This window comes from Opisthocomus hoazin, chromosome Z (genome assembly GCF_030867145.1).
Source record: "Opisthocomus hoazin isolate bOpiHoa1 chromosome Z, bOpiHoa1.hap1, whole genome shotgun sequence".
In the NCBI taxonomy this organism is placed as follows: domain Eukaryota; kingdom Metazoa; phylum Chordata; class Aves; order Opisthocomiformes; family Opisthocomidae; genus Opisthocomus; species Opisthocomus hoazin.
The window spans coordinates 8694944-8715330 of NC_134454.1; the positions used below are offsets into that span (position 1 = coordinate 8694944).

The window sequence follows — 20387 nt, forward strand, 5'->3', positions numbered from 1 at the left end:
GGAAGATAAAGCTCAAAGGCTTTTATTTCAGTTGGTAACTACTTTGCAGTTCATGCAAACCGCTTGAGCACCATCCTTTGGTGCCTCCCTGTGATGCTTCACATGGCCGAGAGAGGCCACTTCTCTCCCAGACAGCAAAGCGTCCAACCTTCACAGCAAGTGCAAGACCAGCAAAGGCAGCTCATCTTGGGCAAACCTTTTTACTCTGCCAGTCAGCAACAAAAAGCTGGTTTGGGCACTGATCCTGTTCGCATCAGCAGACCCCAAGGCTTGAGCTATCCAGTCCTCCCTGCCTTGACTTACCAATCTACCCTGTTTCGCTGGTGCAGTTGTAATCTGCAGCATTTCTGGATGATGACAAATCACACGTAAAACAAGAGAGGAGTAAAACAGCATAATGAAATTTTATTCTGAAAATATGGCAAGAGTTGAAGGCACTTCAAACATTTCAATACACATGACTAAAGTGAATGTGACAAGGTAATAGCATTCCATAAATATGCACCGAGAACTATGCTCAGTCCCACTCAAGGGGAATATACAGCTGGTACCTCTAATTTTACTCTCCAATAAACATGTATGGAGCTTATAGACTGAAACAGTTAATAAAAATATGGTAACAGGACATGTAATTCTTCATGTAGTTTTTAATTATTAAGGAATATAAAATGTTGAAAATACTGTACGAGTTAATTTTATAGATACTAGTATCTTTCATACAAAAAGTTATACATTATCCCCAATTAGCGACAACTTATTTAGTGAACTTCAGACCTGATGAGAAGCTCTATCCCCAATACCTACCCACTCACCCACCAGCTCAAGATCCACGGAGCTGACTATATAAGCAACTGCAACTTCTGAATTTTAAAGTAATTAAAACCATCAAAATCATGCTGGAATGAAATTTATGAAAAGGTTACTGTGATAAAGTCTAGGCACAGTAAATAAACGTATGTTTTAAAATGATTAAAAACAAGCCACCGGGACACCACTGCATGGATAGCTTTAGAAGTCTTCAGCTGCACGTAACATAGGAAAGGATAATCTATAGCAAAGAAAAACAGGATTTATGCCAGTGTATGGAAAGACAAGTAGGTGAGCAAAAGAACAGTTCTGCCTAAGGTTCTCAGCTGAGCACTACTTCACTATATGCTTGCTTCAAGTATACAGTTTTCTATCTTTAGCACTAGATCTCTGCTTTCACTTTGCTGGTGAGTTCAGGCACAAGACAATTACATTCAGTATCTGTCTCAGTAAAACAGTAACATTTCGCAGCTTAAAGATGGCATAGAGATTTTTACAGATATTCATGCACTACTACTCAAACGTGGCTCTGTGGGTGGGACCAGGAGATGTCTTTCTGCTTAGCCTAGGAGTGCCCTAGAAAAGAGGGAAGAACAATTAATCACAGGGAAATTACCCCAGCCAGCCGAGTCGGAACACAGCACTCACAAGCACTGTTTTCAATCCCTTGCCTTTAATTGCACAGATTCTTTTTTTTTTTTTTTTTTCATTTTAGGAAAAACAGTGCCTGCTATCATACAGCCTACAGAGTGCACGTTATTTAGACAGTGAAACGTTTAGCAGCAGCTTAGGAGGAGAGTGAGCTGGGGCTTGGAGAGCAGGTAGATGGTTGCCAGAACACCCAGGATCGCTGTAACTCCAGAAACAGCTGTTTTTCAGTGGCCAGGTAAATAATGAGCATTACAATGATGCAACAGCACCTCTGCACACTAGCCAGAGTCTGTGAACCCTGCTAGCAAGCTATCTGTACCCCCAGATAAAAGGGAGGAGGAGGAGGGTACAGCCTCTACAACCCCTTCAGTCAGGGTTCAACCTTCTGCAGTCAACCTGTATTTAAAAACGTATGTTCCACTTGCCAGCATAAAAATCATCCTGTGAATAAACTTGAAATTTCATGTGCTGTACTGCTGTACAGCTGCCAGGGGGTTAATTTTTTGTTTATGTTTTACTATCATGTTCAGGAGCAGCAAGTTAAAACATAAACTGTAGGAGGTTGTGTACTAACCGGTGACTGGGTTTTGGAAAAGTTGACATGGGCATAAAGGAGAACTGCTATGTCCTTATGTCCAGCTTCCAGGGCTATTGAAAGTGCTGTGCTGCCATCCTGAGAGGGGAAAGGAAGAAATAAGAGAATTAGTGCTTGTGTGCATTAACAGATCTCTTAAAAGCCCCATCAGTCCACAGAGAAGGGAAATTATGAAGTGGAGGCCCTACTGCTCGGACAAACAGTTGGGTTAATTTAGAGTCCTGTTTAATTTCTTCTATTATAATTAAGTGACAATAAGCCTTGCAGTGCTGTTTTATGAGGCAGTCCAGTTGTCAGAGGCCTCATAATTTCTCTCAACAAGGAGTCTTGATTATTGCTGAGGAAGAATGAGCACGCCATTACCACAGTAACGTTACATGTAGTGCCGTGTAAGACCAGTGATTTCAGAAGATTGGGCTGTCCGAGAGAAACTACAAAGTCAGTGAGGAGTGGAAGAGAAGATAAGGGAGGGATAAATGCTAATCAAATATCATGATAACTGCTGTGCTACAATGATAATTCTTGTGTTATAGCTCCCATTAACACTAAGAGCAGTTCCATTCATAATTCCAAATGCTCTTTGATGGAAGTTTAACTACAAACAAATGGACTTTCCCGGTCAAATACTGTCACCTCAGTTTCTCAGAAGGCATTACTGCTTTCAGAAATCGTGGTTGTTGAGGCTGCTAGAAGCAAATAGTGTTTTTGCCGAAAGGGTAATTTATTGACCTGCTGTTTTCCCTTTAGGCCATGTTTGGTCCAAAGAAGTCGATGTCAGAGAACAGGCGATGCAGACCTCTGAGCTGTCAGAGGGGCACACTTGTACAAAGCTGCCACATCCCCAACGCAGCCTTCCTTGCTTCCTTCTCTTCCTGAAACTGGGGTATCACGTGGCTACAACCCCCTGCTCTCCGCTGGTGTTTACATGACAAGGCAGGCAGCCACAACCTCAGCACAAACTTCAGAGTGGCTTGCTGGTCCACTGCCTGGCTTTTGGCTCTTGTGCACAGAAATTTCCACAATTATGCCAGTATTTGAAATGTCCTCTCGTAGCGATTGCCTGTTATGTTGGCTCTTTGAATGGAGCATGTTTTCTAGCCACTGCCGTAGCACTGGTATTACAGAGGTCGGCACCAGTTTAAGGAAACTGTAAACCCTTTTTCCAGCATGGGACACGATGGACAGCATCCAAGTGGAAAGTTGTCTTATGAGACTACAGGGAGTGGCCATACACAAATCTAATTGTCCTGAGCAGACAGGGAGCTAGAAGAGCTGTCCACTCCATCCAGTGCAATATAATGCACTACAAACGCGCAACAAACACTCCACAGTCAACACCAGGAGAAGGCAAGTTCTCAAAGAGAGATGCTGAATCACTGTCAGAGCGGCACACATCAGTAGGATGAAGCTCAGCTAACTACTGATCATGCTGACTGGAAAAGTGTCACTGTCACATTCAGAATAGCTAGGGGAATGCTAAAAATTTCATAATGTCACAGCACAGAGAAACCCTTTATAACATGAATAAGCAGCAGACAAGCTGTGCTTGGGAAACAGTATCAAACTGCCTACCGGAACAGTTAGGTGTCACATCCCCATCACGACTTCAATGACTTCAATTCTTGACGTGGTGATCAGCGGTGCTAACAGCACCCAGGCTGCCAGTGACCTAGACTGGCCCCAAGAGCGTTTGTACGCTGAGGCCTGCTTACATTTTCCCCTCTGGCCAGTTGTTGCAGACCGCTGGCACCACCGGGCAATGGAGCCTGCTCCTGCAGCAGGCGAGCGAACGAACAGAAACGATGTCTCTGCCTCTCTGCGACAGCTTCAACAAACAACCTCCCCCTGCCCTCCCAAATCCCAAACCCCGGCTCCATTTCAGTGCTCAGTGGGTGAAAGCAATCGGAAGAACGGAAACATACCCAGGAAGTGATGTTGTTAACAAGAACACAGTACTGGCAAGAAACCAGCTCAGTCAACATTTTCACGCTCGAGAACTCTACAGATCAAACCGTCTGCTGCTGACAGTGCAGGCTGCAGTGATCCTTGCAACAAGAAATATGCAAGTGTCTCACTTGGCACGGAAGTCACAGCCTGTATCCCGTTATCATCAGGACAATGCAGCTTCACGAGTGAGACCAAACCTCTACCCTCAAAAGTCACGGTGTAGGTACTGCGTGAACATCCTGTGAAGAGAACTGTAGGGCTGATGTTTGCCGCGGGCACAGACAAGCAACACAACAAGGCTGCTACGGCACCAGATAGAGTCCTAACTGCAAACTGGAAGAATCCTGGGAAAGGGAGAAGGAATGTGAGACAGGAAGATGTTTTACCATGAGGTGGCAAGTGTTTTTTCTGTTCTTGCCACTGCACACCTACAGCTAACCACAAAAATCGTTACTGGGTAGGTCTGTTAGAAAAGCAAAGATACTTGCCCAATAATCACAGCACTTGCGACCGCTAAGCAGATGATTCACGCATTTGGTACTTCGGCGCTGTGAGTCAGAGAATCACGTAGAAAAGGGAAAACAGCAGGTCAACAAATTACCCTTTCGGCAAAAGCACTATTTGCTTCTAGCAGCCTCAACAACTACGATTTCAGCAGCTCTCCACTGCATCAAAACAAAAAGAATTCGGAAAACATCCTGGAGTGGAGCAGCTATCTGATGAAGCACTGCCTGGAAAGGCAACTCACATTGTCCTCCAGGGTGCCATTACACCCTGGCTGAGCCAGCAGCAGTTTGACAATCTCTACATGTCCGTGTTCACTAGCACACATCAGAGCTGTAGAGCCCTCGTCATCCTGGATGTTGACGTCCGCACCACAGGCCAGCAGAGCTTTAACCATGTCTATCCGCCCGTGACTCACGGCCAGCATCAGTGCGGTCTGACCAGCCTGCGTGGAAAGAAGAGGAAAACCCAAATAACTACACAGACAGTGACAAGGCATGTGCACTTTTCTGGCACTGTGATTCTGGGGTTATTTTACTCAGCTCTCTCAAGGCTCTGCTCGCCATTATTTAATACCTTTTATGCATAACATACCCCACATCCACACAACTATTTATTAAATTAATGGAAGATATCGGATCTATTTCCAGACATCTGGAGTTCCTTGGAAGGAAGTAAATGGTGCAGAATTTGTAAATGCCTCCCAAAATTCAGTAATGGTTCCTTCATAAAATATTCTATCTTTACTCTAAGAAGAGATCCAGACCGGAGGCTCTACTGTTCTCCCATCGCCCCCTTTTGTATACAGCAGTCAAAAACACACACACAAACATCAAAGACCCCAGAGGGTGAGAGTGAATGAGTGCAAAAGCTGAACGGATGGAGCATGGGTGAGAGCGTGGAAGGAAAGACAAAAAGACATGGGAGTGGGAACAGCGTCTCATGATCCGTTTGACCGACCTGGCTAGCTTTAGCATTCACGTCCCCACAGCTGAACAGCTCCTCCACTATCCTCATGTCCTTCTCCGCTTCCACAGCTGCGAGCGCAGCAAGCATGATGGGGGTATAGCCGGCCTTGTTCTGATGATTTACGTTACAGACATCTGCAGAGGGATGAGATAATTTTGTTGGAAAGCGGGAATGAAAAAAGCAGCAATTGTGCTAATGAACTGAATAAACTGTTAGTAGAGCAGCCTATAAAAAGAAAAGGCAGCAATTGGTCTCATAATGGAAGTAATTCAAGGGGAAGTGGACAAGAAAAAAAATAAATGGGATGCTCCTGAGCCTGAGAAAGAAAAGGATTCTCTTCTACTATGTGTGCAACACAAGGAGAGCACAAAGCCATTTTATATGTCATCATTTAGGGCTTTGTGTCATTTTTTTCTTTTGCAAAAGCAAGTGGTCTGAAATTTGACATGACCATCGGGGTCATGGGTCTGAACCCCAGGAATACCATCACAAGAGTCTTCAAGCTCCTCTCCTGAGGGGATTCATATTGCAAAACTAAAACACCCCAGCAACACGCGCAGTGGAAAAGCTGCTTCTCCTCAGCACAAATATTTTCCTGTAACTGACGTTATTTTAAAGATCTGCAAGTGTACTTTGACATGTTTTGGAGCTGCAGAAAAAAACCTTTCAATTAAAGACTGTTTCCAGCTCTACAGAGTATTTGACTGTGAACAAAAGTACTCTGGGAACAAATACAGCCAAGTTCTCTGACTAGTGCCAGCAGCTGACAAAAGCTCTCCTTTTTGTTCAGGTCTAACCTCCAGTCTGTCTCTGTTCCTAAAATTCTGCATAAATACAGCAGGGCTTATTAGTTTACCAGGCAGCAATGCTTTCAGTGTGCTCATCGTATTGGAAAGCAAGGACTCAGACTCACATAAACATTAATCTCTAGACTTCAGGTTAAAGTGCACCACAGATATCTTAACAAGCAAAAATGTTTCAGGAAATATTTCAGATTTATTGCCAAAGGCCTTTTTTTCTTCTGTTGTTCTTTTTTTTTTTTTTTTTTTAAGTGAAAAGGACATTGCAGAAGCAATACAAGTGCAGAGGTAAGAAAATGCACTGTTTTCATGTTCCATAGACATCACTTGTGCTACCTTATAACCAACATTATAACCAATAGCCCAACCTCACTTTCAGAAGTCACTTCTGGGAAGACACTGAAGCCACAGAACATGACACTCTGCTATATGCCTTACTTAACGAGTAATGAATTGGGAGTGATGCTCTCCTACCCTGACTAGACTACTTTGGCAGAAGTGTGTTTTCTGAGGTCACGTTTCAGCTCCTTCTCTATATGGCTAATGAGCAGGGATGTTTTCGTATTTGTCCTCTTGGTAACACTGCATGGTGATACAGAGGAGCCTCTTGTCCCATCTGCTCTTCCCACCACACAGACAGGAAGATCTTGGACCATGAATCTGGCTGTGACATACCACATTGCCAGGCTGACTATAATGGCCACTTAGACACGGTCCAGAGGAAGACTGTCGAAACCTGAAGGAATGTGCCTGTTTGCAAATATTTTCTAAGTGCTGGCACGTGCAGTGTGCTCCTGCACCACCTGGCACCAGTCACGGTTGTTGGATTTTGCAGTTAAAACCCACTGTCTTCGTAGGAACACACTGGCTGCTGTAAACTACAGGAGTCCTAACTCCCAGCAACAGACCGAGCCTGCTCACTCTACCCTGAGGTACCCAGGGAAGCATTTCCCCACCACCACCGCGGGGCTGCGGAGCCAGCCTGCAGCATTTCACCGTGGGCATTCCCCGCGTTCCCCCGCCCTGACTCACTCCTCCCAACGGGCTGCCTTCAAACAGGGCCACAGACTTCAAAGCGCTCTCTTTCCTGCCAGGGAAGTCTTTGCAGTGACAGACGTGCTGGGTTATCAAAGCTGAGGTCTGTATCATTAATATCCTTGTTTACCTGACGTTACCCTTCTGGTTTTATGGATATTGCTAGGCTTACACTCCAGCCGTGCCGCTGGCCTAGTTAAGCTCCACAACCAGCTGTGACAGGTTTTAGAACTAGTTTATAGAAAGAAACTTCAGTCAGGGAGCAAACGTAGGCTTACACATACCGCCTCCTGCCTGGGACCATCTCCAACGTGTGGCACCTTCTGCCAACTGCCTCCTGGCTTAGGGCACATGGGGAGCAGGTGCCCTGGAGTCTCCCCTCTGCCACTACCCTCTCTGCATGTGTGTGGCAAGGGGACTGAGAGAAGGAAGCAACAACAAAAGCAAGTAAATGAAGCATTGTCACATTGCTCAGGGAAATGCTCCTACATGGCAGAACGCCACATTGCTCCAGTTTCTCAGGAGAGCAGTACAGACGTGCCGAGGTGGTGCCCAGAAAAAGCTTCTGTACTGTTCTAGTAAGACAAAGCTAGACTAGTCCGAGTGTTTCACATGGGTGTTTACACCTGAATGCATCTTCCTCCACCAGCACAGTACCTTTGGCTGAGGAGGAGCTGTGCTGCCTACAGAGAAACTGCTGGAGGCTGGCGCTGCTGAACTTGGGACTACAGTCCAAGAGTCACGGATCTACCTATCTGTTCCAAACACTGGTCAACTCTGTATATAATTTTCTTGAGTGTTTTCGTAACTTTTTCAAGAGCCATCACCATCACCTCTGAAGCTAGCACTAGAAACAAGGATTCTAGGCTACGCAAGTGACCCACCACATCACTGTTAACAGTCAAAACAGCTGCCCGACGAGGCCCAAACTTGACCTCTCGCTGATGAGGAATTGCAAAAAACAGATTAAAAAACATACACAAACAAGTCAACCTACTTGCATCCAGAAGAAGCTTTACAATTTCAAAGTTAGAATGTGAGACACTGTAATGCAGAGCGGTGTTTCCGTTTCCATCTGCCATATTGATGATATGTCTGAGGACAGCAGAAGAAATCTCTTCAAAAGCAGTTATGTAGTCTCCAACCATTTCAGGGACAGCCGACTTCTGACTTGAGACACGAAACCACTCATGCTGGATGGTATTTAAACAAAACCTCTGCCAAAACCAAGACAGAAAAATTTACATATGGGCAATCTATTTAAAGGATTTTCCATCCCCCAAGTCAGCGATGTAGGAGGCCAGGCCTTTTTTAGTCAAATGTGGGAAGAAAGTATTCAGCTCACAAACAAGAAGTACAGACTGAAGCTTCCCCTCTGACCAAAACCCTCTTTAAAACACCAATTGTTTACCTCCCCTCCTTTTACCTAATTTTCAGGAATGGCTCACCTCTGAGGGCACAGAATTTTAGGATGAGATTGCCCCCAGAATTCAGGGGTATCAAATACTCGTGAGCAGAAAAAATACTTGGAGTAATCATTTCCACAAAATACTTTACTAAGTTTATAATACACTGATGAACCCAAGACTAAGAGCAGTGGGAACACGCATTTCTTGAGGACTTAAAGAACAGCACGCTGAATCAATTAGGCCCAGTCCTGAGGCATGAATTATCAAATGCACAAAGCATAGGAGAACTGGCTGGACAGCAGTTCTGCAGGAGAAGAGCTGGGCAACACAGAGCATCACAAGCTGAACCTGAGTCAACAACATCATACGGTAATGAAAAAGGGAAATACTGTTTCGGGGCGAATAAGCAGATTTACAGCTTGCCCAGCATGTGATGGAGTCCGTTCTCTCCGCTTAGCACTGCGAAGGCAACAGCTGGACTACCTTGTCTGGTCCCATCACTGAGCGACTCGAAAGATTTGGCTGAAATGGTTTCAAAGGTGAGCAGTGAGAACGATTAGAGGTCAAGGAAATCTGACCCATGGACAGATGGGAAGGACTGGGGATGCTGTGCTGAAAGAACAGCTGGGGAAAGGGACACCATAACATTTTCACAGTGCAAAAGGCTGCTGCAGTGAGAAAAGAACGAACCTGTTCTTCACCTGCAGTAGCACTAAGGGATTTCAGCAGCAATGAGAAGACGTGGGTTAGACATTCAGGATAAACCTTCCCACTGGTACGGACTGAGGGTGGAGGGGTAGAAGACTCTTAGGCCAGCTAACTGTCTGTTGGGAACAGCAAAGGCAGACTAGATCTAGCTGTGAGCCAAGAGGGTTTCTGCAGTCACTGCCAGCTCTGGCTTTCTGAGATAATTTCTCTGACCTGGAAGGACCACCACGTCCTTCTTCTCTTCTCATAAACCCCCACCTGCAAGGTGGCCAGTAAGTTCAGGGACAATTTTGCAGAGAAGACACTCAGCACGCTTCTCTAGCCTCTAGCGAAAACACAGAGAACCTGTGCCAGTACCTCTAGAGGGGGCCCATGTCTGGTAAAGGGAGAATATTCTACAAACGTCAGTACTACATTTCTATCTGTACTACATTCACATATATACAGAATATTCTACATCAATACTACTACAGTAAAAACTTACAAGATCCAACCTTGTAACTTAAGAGACCACCTGTACTGTGAATATACAGAGTTGAAACCATAAAAGTGGTCATAAAGTGACACAATATAAATATTACTTTTATTTTAGGCACTACTGAGTGCAAAATACCACTGACAAATTAATTTTACAGTCACAGTATCACACACATTATTAAGTAAATAGTACACTTTTTTTTTTTTTATTGAAGTAGTCCATCACATCCCAAAAGTAACAGTGTGCAGCTCTTTCTGGTGTACACAGCAGCTACAAGAGCTAAGTATGCTGGAAGAGGAGGGGACAATTCACTGCGATCCCTAGCTGTACTGAAGTTTACCCTTTTTGGACAAGACTTCTTCATCAGCAGACAGACAGAGAACAAGAGCTGATTAGTCTGCAGTTTCCAGCTACACAGCACCACTTGTGCTGGCAAACACTTTAAGCACAAGAAAGAAATACGTAAATTCAAATTATACTTCCAAGGCAGAGATTATAACCTGGTTATGCCATTTTTGACACTTTCAATTCCAACTGGGCCTGAAGCATTTGTTGTTCAAATGCCTAAACTACTCCTCCTTTGTGAAGGAGTGACACTGGATTAAAAAATACCAATCACAACTGTATTAAACAACCTTTCAAAACATTCACTGGCCCACAAATGTCAGAACTGGACACAGAGAATATTTGTGTCTGTGTGTGACAGACAATATTATTGTCTTTAAGAAGCTGCAGATGCTCTGTGGTAGAGGAGACTGGCACTGGATTGTTGCCTTTTACATCACCGCACAACTGTAACAAATGCAAAATTTAATTTCATATCACTAAGTAGTGTTCCTTTGTTTCCAGATTCCCCCCACAAAGTAGCATAGGAAATTCCTATATGAGGCATATAGGCAATTCCCATATGAAGCAAATACAACCTTATTTCTTCAGACTGACTGTTAGCAGTGAATCCTCCTTACTCCCTTCTGCACTGATACAAGCTACCAGCACAGTAAACGAAGCAGAAACAGCATCCCTGGGCTTAGCAGAAGGCAGAGCACATAGTTTCAGAACAGACTCTGAGGTTCTGACATGGGAAGAAAACAGGCTCCTCACCCCGTGCAGTCTCTCCATGAGAGGCCTGAGAGCCACCCACACCAGTGCTAAAGCAACACTTATAAAAATAACACTGGAATGCACAGATGTGTTGAAACTGTGCGTTCATGTTGCTATTTTTATGTGTGTGCCTTGGGACGACAACACCGCAGCACACAAAGCACAAGTACATTCTCTGGACAAAAGTCTCCTGACAGAAAAACCACTTCGTGACTCTTCCTAGGAAAGATGAAATCCTATTCTGCCCAGCTGCTGTGGAGCTGTCCTACAAATCCAGAAGTTATCCCTCCCTGAAGTTTTTCTGTTGCAGCTCAGAGAGGATTTTGCCCCGCGTTGCTTACCACATCTTTGTTGGTCAGTGCCTTGGGGTCGTCAATGTTGTTCCTCAGCAGGTGACAGGCAGAAAGCATCTTTTCACTTAATTCGTATCTGAGGGAGACAGCAGAATACGTGGCATGTTTCAATTTTCCTCTTGATGTCTCAGTGTAGAAACATTTACCTTTCTGAAAGTCGTGTGGGAGTTAATGCTTCCAGGCCAAGCCATCAGCTGCTGCCAATGGTGGCCATGGACCTCTGCAAGGAGCAAAAATGTGTTTCCCAGATGTACGTGGGAGGAGCAGGCGACCCATCGCTTCTGTGCTTTAAACTTGGCAGCCCTTCTAGTGGAAATTCTCACCTACTGCTGTACAACTGCAAAGCACATATTATACACCCCGTGCTCTGATTACTTGGTTATCAAGAGGAAATGCTGACAGTTGTGACAGAAATGGAATTAACTGCTGGGAAAGGGCACAGGCGGTGCCTCCCTGCCAGGTCCCGTCCCCTGGAACCAGCCTTTCTCATCCCATCTGCTTTGGAAATTTACTCTCTCCAGTCCCCCTTCAAGTTTTCACTTCTGCCTCCTTTCCATCACAAATTTCAAAACTCCGGGAACAGCTGAAAATAAGAAGGCCCGTGCCTGTGCCACACGGCATGCCAGGCTGTGGCCAACCATCTCCGCCTACAACTTGCCACAGAGGATAATGGCAATTTTCCAGAAATATTCTCCCCAAAAGCTGAAAAGCTAACACACTCGTGCGTATAAGGTAGGCATTTCAGCCCTCTGGGGTTACAAGCCAGCTGCTGGTATTTCCAGGGCAATGACATGCTCCACCATCACGTGGAGCACGCTTGGTTCCAAGTGGCCATGTGCCCAGCCTCTTCCCCTCGAAGGGCACTGCCAGGGCAGCCAGCTTGCAAACAACGTGCTCCTCAAGCACACGTGGCTATCTCAAGCTGCCTTGCTGCCCCTCTTCACCATCACCTCCTGCTAGGGTAAAAATAAATTAAGAGTGCTCCTTTGAGAAACTGCCCACCTTTTTGTGGGATCTGCAAAGTAACAGGCTACAGTACTGCATAAATAAAGCTCAGGGCACTTTAAAACTCACAGCTCCAAGGCCTACGAATAGCCCTTAATTATGAACTTCTGCATGTCTTTTATTTAGCAGTTGATAATTACAGGTAAGTTTGGTGCTAAGTAATATCTCCAGTGAAATGTGACATATTAGTTTTGTCTTAGCTCTTTTACTGCTATTATTCCACTTACGTAATTTTCCAAGCTATCACATTTGTAAACATCTGCCAAACCCAGTATCTATAAAGTATCTATGTTTATACTTCCTTTCCTTTTGTCCACTCCCTAACCAAGAATCAGTAAAAACTCACCACACTACTGCTTTCATGTGCCAAAAAACAAAATGCCTTGCCTGTCAGATACTACCTTACACAGCTCATTACCAGCAATTTGAAAAGCAGCTTAGATGTGAAATGCTGAAAAAGTGTGTGACGGCAGCTTTCAAGTAAGTATATGATAATACATGATCCATATAAAGTATATGATCTCAGGGTTGGACAACCACTCTGTGGAGAGGGACCTGGGTGTCCTGGTGGACGACAGGTTGACCATGAGCCAGCAGTGTGCCCTGGCTGCCAAGAGGCCAGTGAGATCCTGGGATGCATTAGGAGGAGTGTGGCCAGCAGGTCGAGGGAGGTTCTCCTTCGCCTCTACACTGCCCTGGTGAGGCCTCATCTGAAGTACTGTGTCCAGTTCTGGGCTCCCCAGTTCAAGAAAGATGAAGAGCTACTGGAGAGAGTCTAGCGGAGGGCTACGAGGATGATTTGGGGACTGGAGCATCTCTCCTATGAGGAAAGGCTGAGGGAGCTGGACTTGTTCAGCCTGAAGAAGAGAAGGCTGAGAGGGGACCTTATAAATGCTTATAAATATCTGAAGGGTGGGTGTCAGGAGGATGGGGCCAGACTCTTTTCAGTGGTGCCCAGTGACAGGACAAGGGGCAATGGGCACAAACTGAGGCACAGGAAGTTCCGTCTGAACATGAGGAAGAACTTCTTCTCTCTGAGGGTGACGGAGCACTGGAACAGGCTGCCCAGGGAGGCTGTGGAGTCTCCTTCTCTGGATTCAAGACCTGCCTGGACAAGGTCCTGTGCAGCCTGCTGTAGGTGACCCTGCTTCGGCAGGGGGTTGGACTAGATGACCCACAGAGGTCCCTTCCAACCCCGAACATTCTGTGATTCTGTGACCTCCTTGCTGCTGTACCCCACCACCTCATCGAGCAGTACCAGCCACGGCTGAGATGCTGTGCAAGGTGCAAATGGAAGACAGGCTGCTGACCTGGTGTGCGTGGTTCAAGACTCATTTGCTTGCTTAGTTACTGCTTTACAGACCAGGCTGTTAATAAGGCATCGCCTGCTTCCAAATGACCGCCATCTGTGACCTGGTAGAGCCTCTGCTGGGGGGTAGCCGCCTGGGTCTCACTGTAAATGGACCATTTAGAGCTGCTGGGGCCAGTTGCTGGAAAGGACACCCCCTGAGACCTTCTCCCCACTTGCAGATGGCCGTTTTGCCACGAAACTGCCTCTGTTTACCTGCTCGAGGAGAAGGCAGGTGGGCAGCAGCCCATCAGCGATGGGGGCCGGCGTCTTCTCCACCAGCATGGGCACAGCCGTGCAACCAGGCAGCCACAACCCCCTCAGAGGTGCTGGGGAGAAAGCAAGCAGCCTACCTCTCTCTGATCTCCACTTCCTCGCACTCTGGCGGGGGGCTGTCCTCCTCCGACCCCACGGCACAGACCTCTGAGGCGCGAGGCACTGGCTGCCCTTCTTCCGTGTGCCGGCTGCGGGGGTACTCGTGGCCCTCGCACTCCTCCTCTGAGTCTGAGGAGGAGCTCTCCTCGGAGCTGGAGTCATCGCTGGACGTCGTCTCGTAGCTGGGGGGGAAAACAAGTCAGGGGCAGGCAGGGGTGCTCGCTCAGCACCGCTTGGCAGCAGTCACACCTGCCTGTGCTGGCACGTGTTGAAAAACGTCTCGCGAAGGCTTGGTCCCCCTGTTTTCTACTCGGACGCCTTTGCTGCTCACTGAATCCAGTGCCACTTGGCACCGTGACTACTACGCGCGCAGTATGTCATGAAAGAAGAACAACCTTTTTTAAACAGAAGCCTTAACACTCTGCCAGACCTTGCCTCAGCCCCAAAATTAAATTACTTTGTTCAGAGCAAACTGTGGTGTTGCCTTACTAGGCAGATATAAGCAGGGAAGCTAACAAACCTATCTAAAGGCAACAGCCACAATTTAAACATTTTTTCCTGTGATAGTCAAAACCATTTTGATATTTATGTGAAATACAGGTGATTTGGACAATTTTAATGCTGATTCTAACGAACTGCCTTATCTCATCCACCTCAACAGCTGACGAATTAACGTACTAAGCCTATTCTTCTAACACACAACAGTGATTTATGAGGGATAACATTCCCCCACTGTAAGTAACAATACTTTTAGCCAACGTGTATGAAATGAAGTAATTGCGATATTTAGGCTATATACTGCACAAGGCATTTGTACTAAAGAAAAACTAATCCGAGGAAAGGACTAGAAAAGCTGTATAAAAACAACTTGATGAAACCATTTTAAATTTTTCACAACATTCTGCAAGGGTAATATTTTAAAAGAAGGCAATTTTCTGCACTGTGTTCTGTATTTGTGCAGCAAAGTTACTGTATTAACCTAGTGTAAAGCCAGAAAAGTTAATTCTTAGGCAATGCCATTTCTTGCTGTATTCAATCGCATAATGCTGTGCTTGTCAGCTGCCAAAGACATGCTAAAGTTTTCCTTACTGAAATACTGCCTGAGAAACGTTCCCATGCGGCTCTTTGAGTTTGCTTCATTTTCCTGTGTTAAATTTGGCAGCAATCTAGCCTACAGGTACTTGAGACTGATGCCACGTTATGACTTGCAAGCACAAATGGTTCACAGAGGATTAAGACGAGCTCAGCTGTTTCATTCTTCCCTTCACTCTTAAACTCAGTAAACGCACCTCAGCCTGAAGGACAGGCAGAAGCTACACATAAGCTACACACAAGCTGGGTTGCTCCTTTCCTTCCCACAGTGAAAGTGCTACAGTGACAGATTTTCTTGAGACAGGTCTCTTACCCGCCATTAATGCCGACAAACTGCAGGTTTTTCTTGGTGTTGCTCAAGTCCTTTTTCCCATCCCTTTTCTTCATTATAGATTTGAGTGTGTTTTCATTATTAGTACATACTGTTGAACAGGGAGAAAAAGCACATGTATCAGTACAAATCTGTAGCCAGCTTTGACTGCAGCAGCTTTAGACAATTTTTCAAAACAAACAAATAGCTTTCTGTTTAATTTACCAACTCAAGCTGGGCTTTCTAATCTTCCTATACATACAGTCATTGTGTGAGATGCACATTGTAAAGACAGAAGAGCACTTCAAAACACAACCCTGGAAACGGAAAACTAGTTTCACCTAACTTTCCCGTCCTCCAACATGCTGCTAATCTTTATGACGCTTTAGAAAACTTTAAGAAAAGACACGGGATTTTTTCTCTTTGCTATTTGTGAAAGACTTTGAAGAACATTGAAATGGGTTACTCTCCTCTGTTAAGAAAACCTTCATTCCTGGCGTTGGATGACAGCAGCTCATTGTCAGAACCAATGCATTAGTACAGACAGCACATTTAACAATAACCTATTCAACGGGGTGTGGAGGTTTACTCAAGACTGGTCTTCTAGATTTTAGTATTCAATGAGACAACTTTCAAACCAATCTCTAAGCATAAGACCGGTAAGATATTCATACAAATTTAAGGTTTTTTTTAAAAAAAATTATTAACGCTTTCTCCCTCAGTACATTTTTCTTACGAAGACACCAAATGGCAATTCACTGATACGCTACAATCTGCCATTTCAAAACTAACCACCATGTGCAGACAGAGGGTTGCACACTGTGACTTCCCCTGTAGTCACATCTTTTCCCACTTTCGCAATTTCGAGAACCCTGAAAACCTCCTTTAACTGTATTTCATATTCAAACTCCACCATCACGATGAAAGGTGAACGTGAGCCAGTTATTACCATAGAGGCCAGAGGCAAGCTGGTCATCTGTCAGGTTAATTGGAGTGAGAGCTTTGTCCTGAGAAGAAAAGGACTTCCTTCCCCGAACGGCTTCCACCAGGGGAGTCTTCCTCTCCTCCTGAGCAGGCACTATGTCCTGCTCCAATTTCAGCGCTCGCAAATTAGAGGTTAAGTGGGTGTTTGCAAGTTGGCCGTGAGGGATGTACTCCAAAGTAGCACCTGCCAGAGAAGACAGTAGGCATCACAGAGGAGTCAGACCAAAACACTTCTGCCACACTGTGATCAATAGGGGGAAAAAAAAAACAGATTCAGAAAAAAGGGGCAATACTTGTGCTCTACAATAGTCTTTTCTGAGGATCCAATAGGAGAAGGGTGTGATCGCCTTCAGAAAACAAAAAAAAAAGCTGTGAGTTTTTCTTTCCATGAAAACATACAATACAAGGAAAAACTATGAAGGTATTGGCTTTAAAACAGTTGAAAGGAATGGTCCCTCCTGTTCCTCCTCTTTCGGCGCATGCAGTGACCCCAGCTCCTGCCACGCAGGTTCAGGGCGGTCTCGCTGAGCTGCTCATCGCCGAGATGCCCGAAGAGCGATTCACAGACTCTGCACACTCCTTCTGCAAGAGTGGTGCCCTTTTCATCTCACTTTTTTAAAAGAAATCACACTTTCCATGAAAGCAGAAACTTTTCAGGAAACTTTCCTTTTTGCCAGCATTCGATTAATTCTGAAAGCTACATACTTTACCCAATTACTGCGACAACTGCTATAAACTCCCACCCATTGCATTTCTTTCCTTTCCTTTTTTTTTTAGTACTAAGTTTTTTTAGTACTAAGCTAGTAGTCGCGTTTAAATCAAATTCCAAATGTTTGCGTTATACATGGGTTTTTTTCCAGTTTGCTGGCATCCACTCGTTTTTTCCCTTTGTGTGTTTAAAAGGCAGCGCTAATTACACACAGACTTTTACAGATTCCCCTGGAGTTTCTCCAACTGTGCTATTACAACTGCTCTACAAAGCTAAACCAATGCTTTTGTTAGTGGAACACACTGTTTTTTTTACACATATACTCTTCCTTAAGTAATCTTGCTAGCATTGCTAGGGAAAAAAAATGGTAATGTTTAATTTACTTTAAACACTATCACTTCTTTCTTTTAAAGCTTGCTTCAGTCACTTCTGCCTCCACGGTTTTTTTTCTTTGTATTTATCAAGAACTAAGCCACAGCCTCCCCATTCAAACAGATGAGTGGCACTGCGCAGGATGCTAACATACTGTATAAGGTAAACCCCAAATACTGACTTCTAGAAATACAGCAGACATCTTTATTGCTCTTGGTAGACTGCCTTTCCCCCTTTCTGCTTCACCTCAGTTAGTTTTTTTTTTCCTGTAACAGGACGTTATGAAGCTGATTTTTCCAAGCGTTGTCACTTCCCAGCAGTGTCCTCCTCTTTGCTCCCGTTCCCACCCATGTCTCCGCGTCCCGAACTGAAGTCTCACCCCACGTGCATTTCCAAGGCACCTTCTCCAGCAACGAGAGCTACTGCCCGCTCCCACCGCTGCTTACGGCTTCTCCAGGCTACGGGGGGAAGCCGCCTGCTGGGAAAGGCACACGGCAGGCTATCAGCAGCAGGTACAGCCAAAAAGCCCCCTCACAAGGAAACAGGGGGTGAAGGCAGCAGCCAGCCCCATGCTCCCTGTGCAAGAGCAACCCCTCTAGAGATCACAGAATCACAGAATGCTTTGGGTTGGAAGGGACCTTTAGAAGCCATCTAACCCAACTCTCCTGCGCTGAGCAGGGACATCTTCAGCTAGACCAGGTTGCTCAGACCCTGTCCAACCTGACCTTGAATGTTCCCAGGGATGGGGCCCTCACCACCTCTCTGGGCAACCCATTCCAGGGATTCACCATGTACCATCATTGCACCAGATGCATCTGCGTGCTCAGGACAAAATGGGCAGCGGGGGGAATCAACAGGGAGGTCCTACCCTCGCTCCTCCTCTCTTCTTGCTGACTCTGGTCGGGTCTCTGCCCGTCATCCTCATCCGCCAGCCCAGGAGAAGAGGGCTGCCAAGGCGACTGAGCTTCGAGCCAAAACCCATGATTTTTAAACTCCCACAGCTGAAAAACAATGAAATCGCCTCTCCCTCCATCTGTCTGGAGCAGCTACAGCTACAATTAGAGAGCACTGAGGAGAGTAACCACTTCCCACTGCAGCTGGTGGTGGCTGCCTTGGCTGGTTGTACCAGGTCACCCCTTCTGCTCCAGCCTCACCACCGAGGACATGAGGAAGCAGCGGAGATATGCAAATCCTCTGAAGCTGCCCAGGTTTACTGTCAGTTGAAGTCTCTCCGTTCCTTTCCCAGGCTTCAAAGTCCTCCTCCAAAGGCAGCTGCGACAACCAGCCTGTCCTAGGGACACAGGTGGGCTGGTGCATGCTGGAGCCCAGGGCAGATGGCAAGGCTCTGGAGCAGGGGTCCTGCCTGATGTGAACAATCGGCACCTTGGTGCAGCCCCTCAGCCCCTCTCAGCAATGCTCAGCCCCCCGAAGCCAGAGCCTGAACCTCCTCGGGTGTCCTGGGACACAGCTGGGGAGGGAGCTACAGGGTGGGATGGAGAAAGGTGGAGGACAGCAGCAGACTTTTCTCCCCCTGCCTCACAGCCTCCCTCCTAGCTGAACCTGCCACTGATTCACCAAGATCTCGGTAGGTTCCCTCTTCTGGTTCATCCCTCAGTGGCTGCGAAGCATCATACTGAGTTCAGGATCTGGGGCATCTTGTCCATGGCTTCCAATGAAGAAGAAAACGGGTCCTGCTTGGCCCCCAGCACCTGACAACCAGGATGACATCAAGGCTTGAGGACAGGCACACAACAACTAAGTGCGCATTAGACAAACTGGCCAGTACACTCATTCTTCCAACACAGCTGTTGGATGTTCACGCTCACTGCGTCTACAGCATCCAAGGTTCAAGTAAAGACAACTTTTGGCCCAACACAGAATTAATGCTGCAAGCCATTAGCTAGAACAACCCCATGCATCAGTACAGGCTTGGGGCAGACCTGCTGCAGAGCAGCTCTGTGGAGAGGGACCTGGGTGTCCTGGTGGACGACAGCCTGACCATGAGCCAGCAGTGTGCCCTGGCTGCCAAGAAGGCCAATGGCATCCTGGGGTGCATTAGGAGGAGTGTGGCCAGCAGGTCGAGGGAGGTTCTCCTTCCCCTCTACACTGCCCTAGTGAGGCCCCATCTGGAGTACTGTGTCCAGTTCTGGGTTCCCCGCTTCAAGAAAGATGAAGAGCTACTGGAGAGAGTCTAGCGGAGGGCTACAAGGATGATGAGGGGACTGGAGCATCTCTCCTACGAGGAGAGGCTGAGGGAGCTGGGCTTGTTCAGCCTGCAGAAGAGAAGGCTGTGAGGGGACCTAATAAATGCTTACAAATATCTGAAGGGTGGGTGTCAGGAGGATGGGGCCAAGCTCTTTTCAGTGGTGCCCAGTGACAGGACAAGGGGCAATGGGCACAAACTGAAGCACAGGAAGTTCCGTCTGAACATGAGGAAGAACTTCTTCCCTCTGAGGGTGACGGAGCACTGGAACAGGTTGCCCAGGGAGGCTGTGGAGTCTCCTTCTCTGGAGATATCCAAGACCCGCCTGGACAAGGTCCTGTGCAGCCTGCTGTAGGTGACCCTGCTTTGGCAGGGGGTTGGACTAGATGACCCACAGAGGTGCCTTCCAACCCCTACCATTCTGTGATTCTGTGATCCTCTCTTAGACCTTCCCCTTCAGAAGACAGCCACCATAAAGCTACGTGGAGAGCAGCAACCTAGTGTGAATCACTGGGAAAAACAGATGAAGGAAGCAGCTGTGCCACCCAGCACTACGGTCAATGATATGACAGATTAATCAACTGCTCCCCAAACCCAGAAGCTCAATGAGCCAAGGTCCCTCTTCCTCCAGC

The 20387-nt window shown here is 46.4% G+C and overlaps 1 protein-coding gene across 8 annotated transcripts in view; it reads right to left on the reverse strand.

Moving 5' to 3' along the window:
• Positions 1 to 385: 385 nt before the first annotated feature.
• The window catches only part of KANK1 (KN motif and ankyrin repeat domains 1), a 135946-nt gene continuing 115944 nt past the window's right edge, over positions 386 to 20387 (reverse strand). For 7 of the 8 annotated variants that reach the window (XM_075410806.1, XM_075410807.1, XM_075410812.1 and 4 more), the window contains 9 exons: positions 16437 to 16655; positions 15491 to 15599; positions 14064 to 14267; positions 11346 to 11433; positions 8306 to 8525; positions 5465 to 5607; positions 4749 to 4949; positions 2033 to 2131; positions 386 to 1383 (listed from right to left, as the gene is read on the reverse strand). In XM_075410806.1, the coding sequence (XP_075266921.1) occupies positions 1321 to 1383; positions 2033 to 2131; positions 4749 to 4949; positions 5465 to 5607; positions 8306 to 8525; positions 11346 to 11433; positions 14064 to 14267; positions 15491 to 15599; positions 16437 to 16655 (1346 nt within the window). In that variant the 3' untranslated portion in view covers positions 386 to 1320. The remainder of the gene's footprint in view (positions 1384 to 2032; positions 2132 to 4748; positions 4950 to 5464; positions 5608 to 8305; positions 8526 to 11345; positions 11434 to 14063; positions 14268 to 15490; positions 15600 to 16436; positions 16656 to 20387) is intronic. The other variant, XM_075410808.1, reaches the window with a different exon arrangement.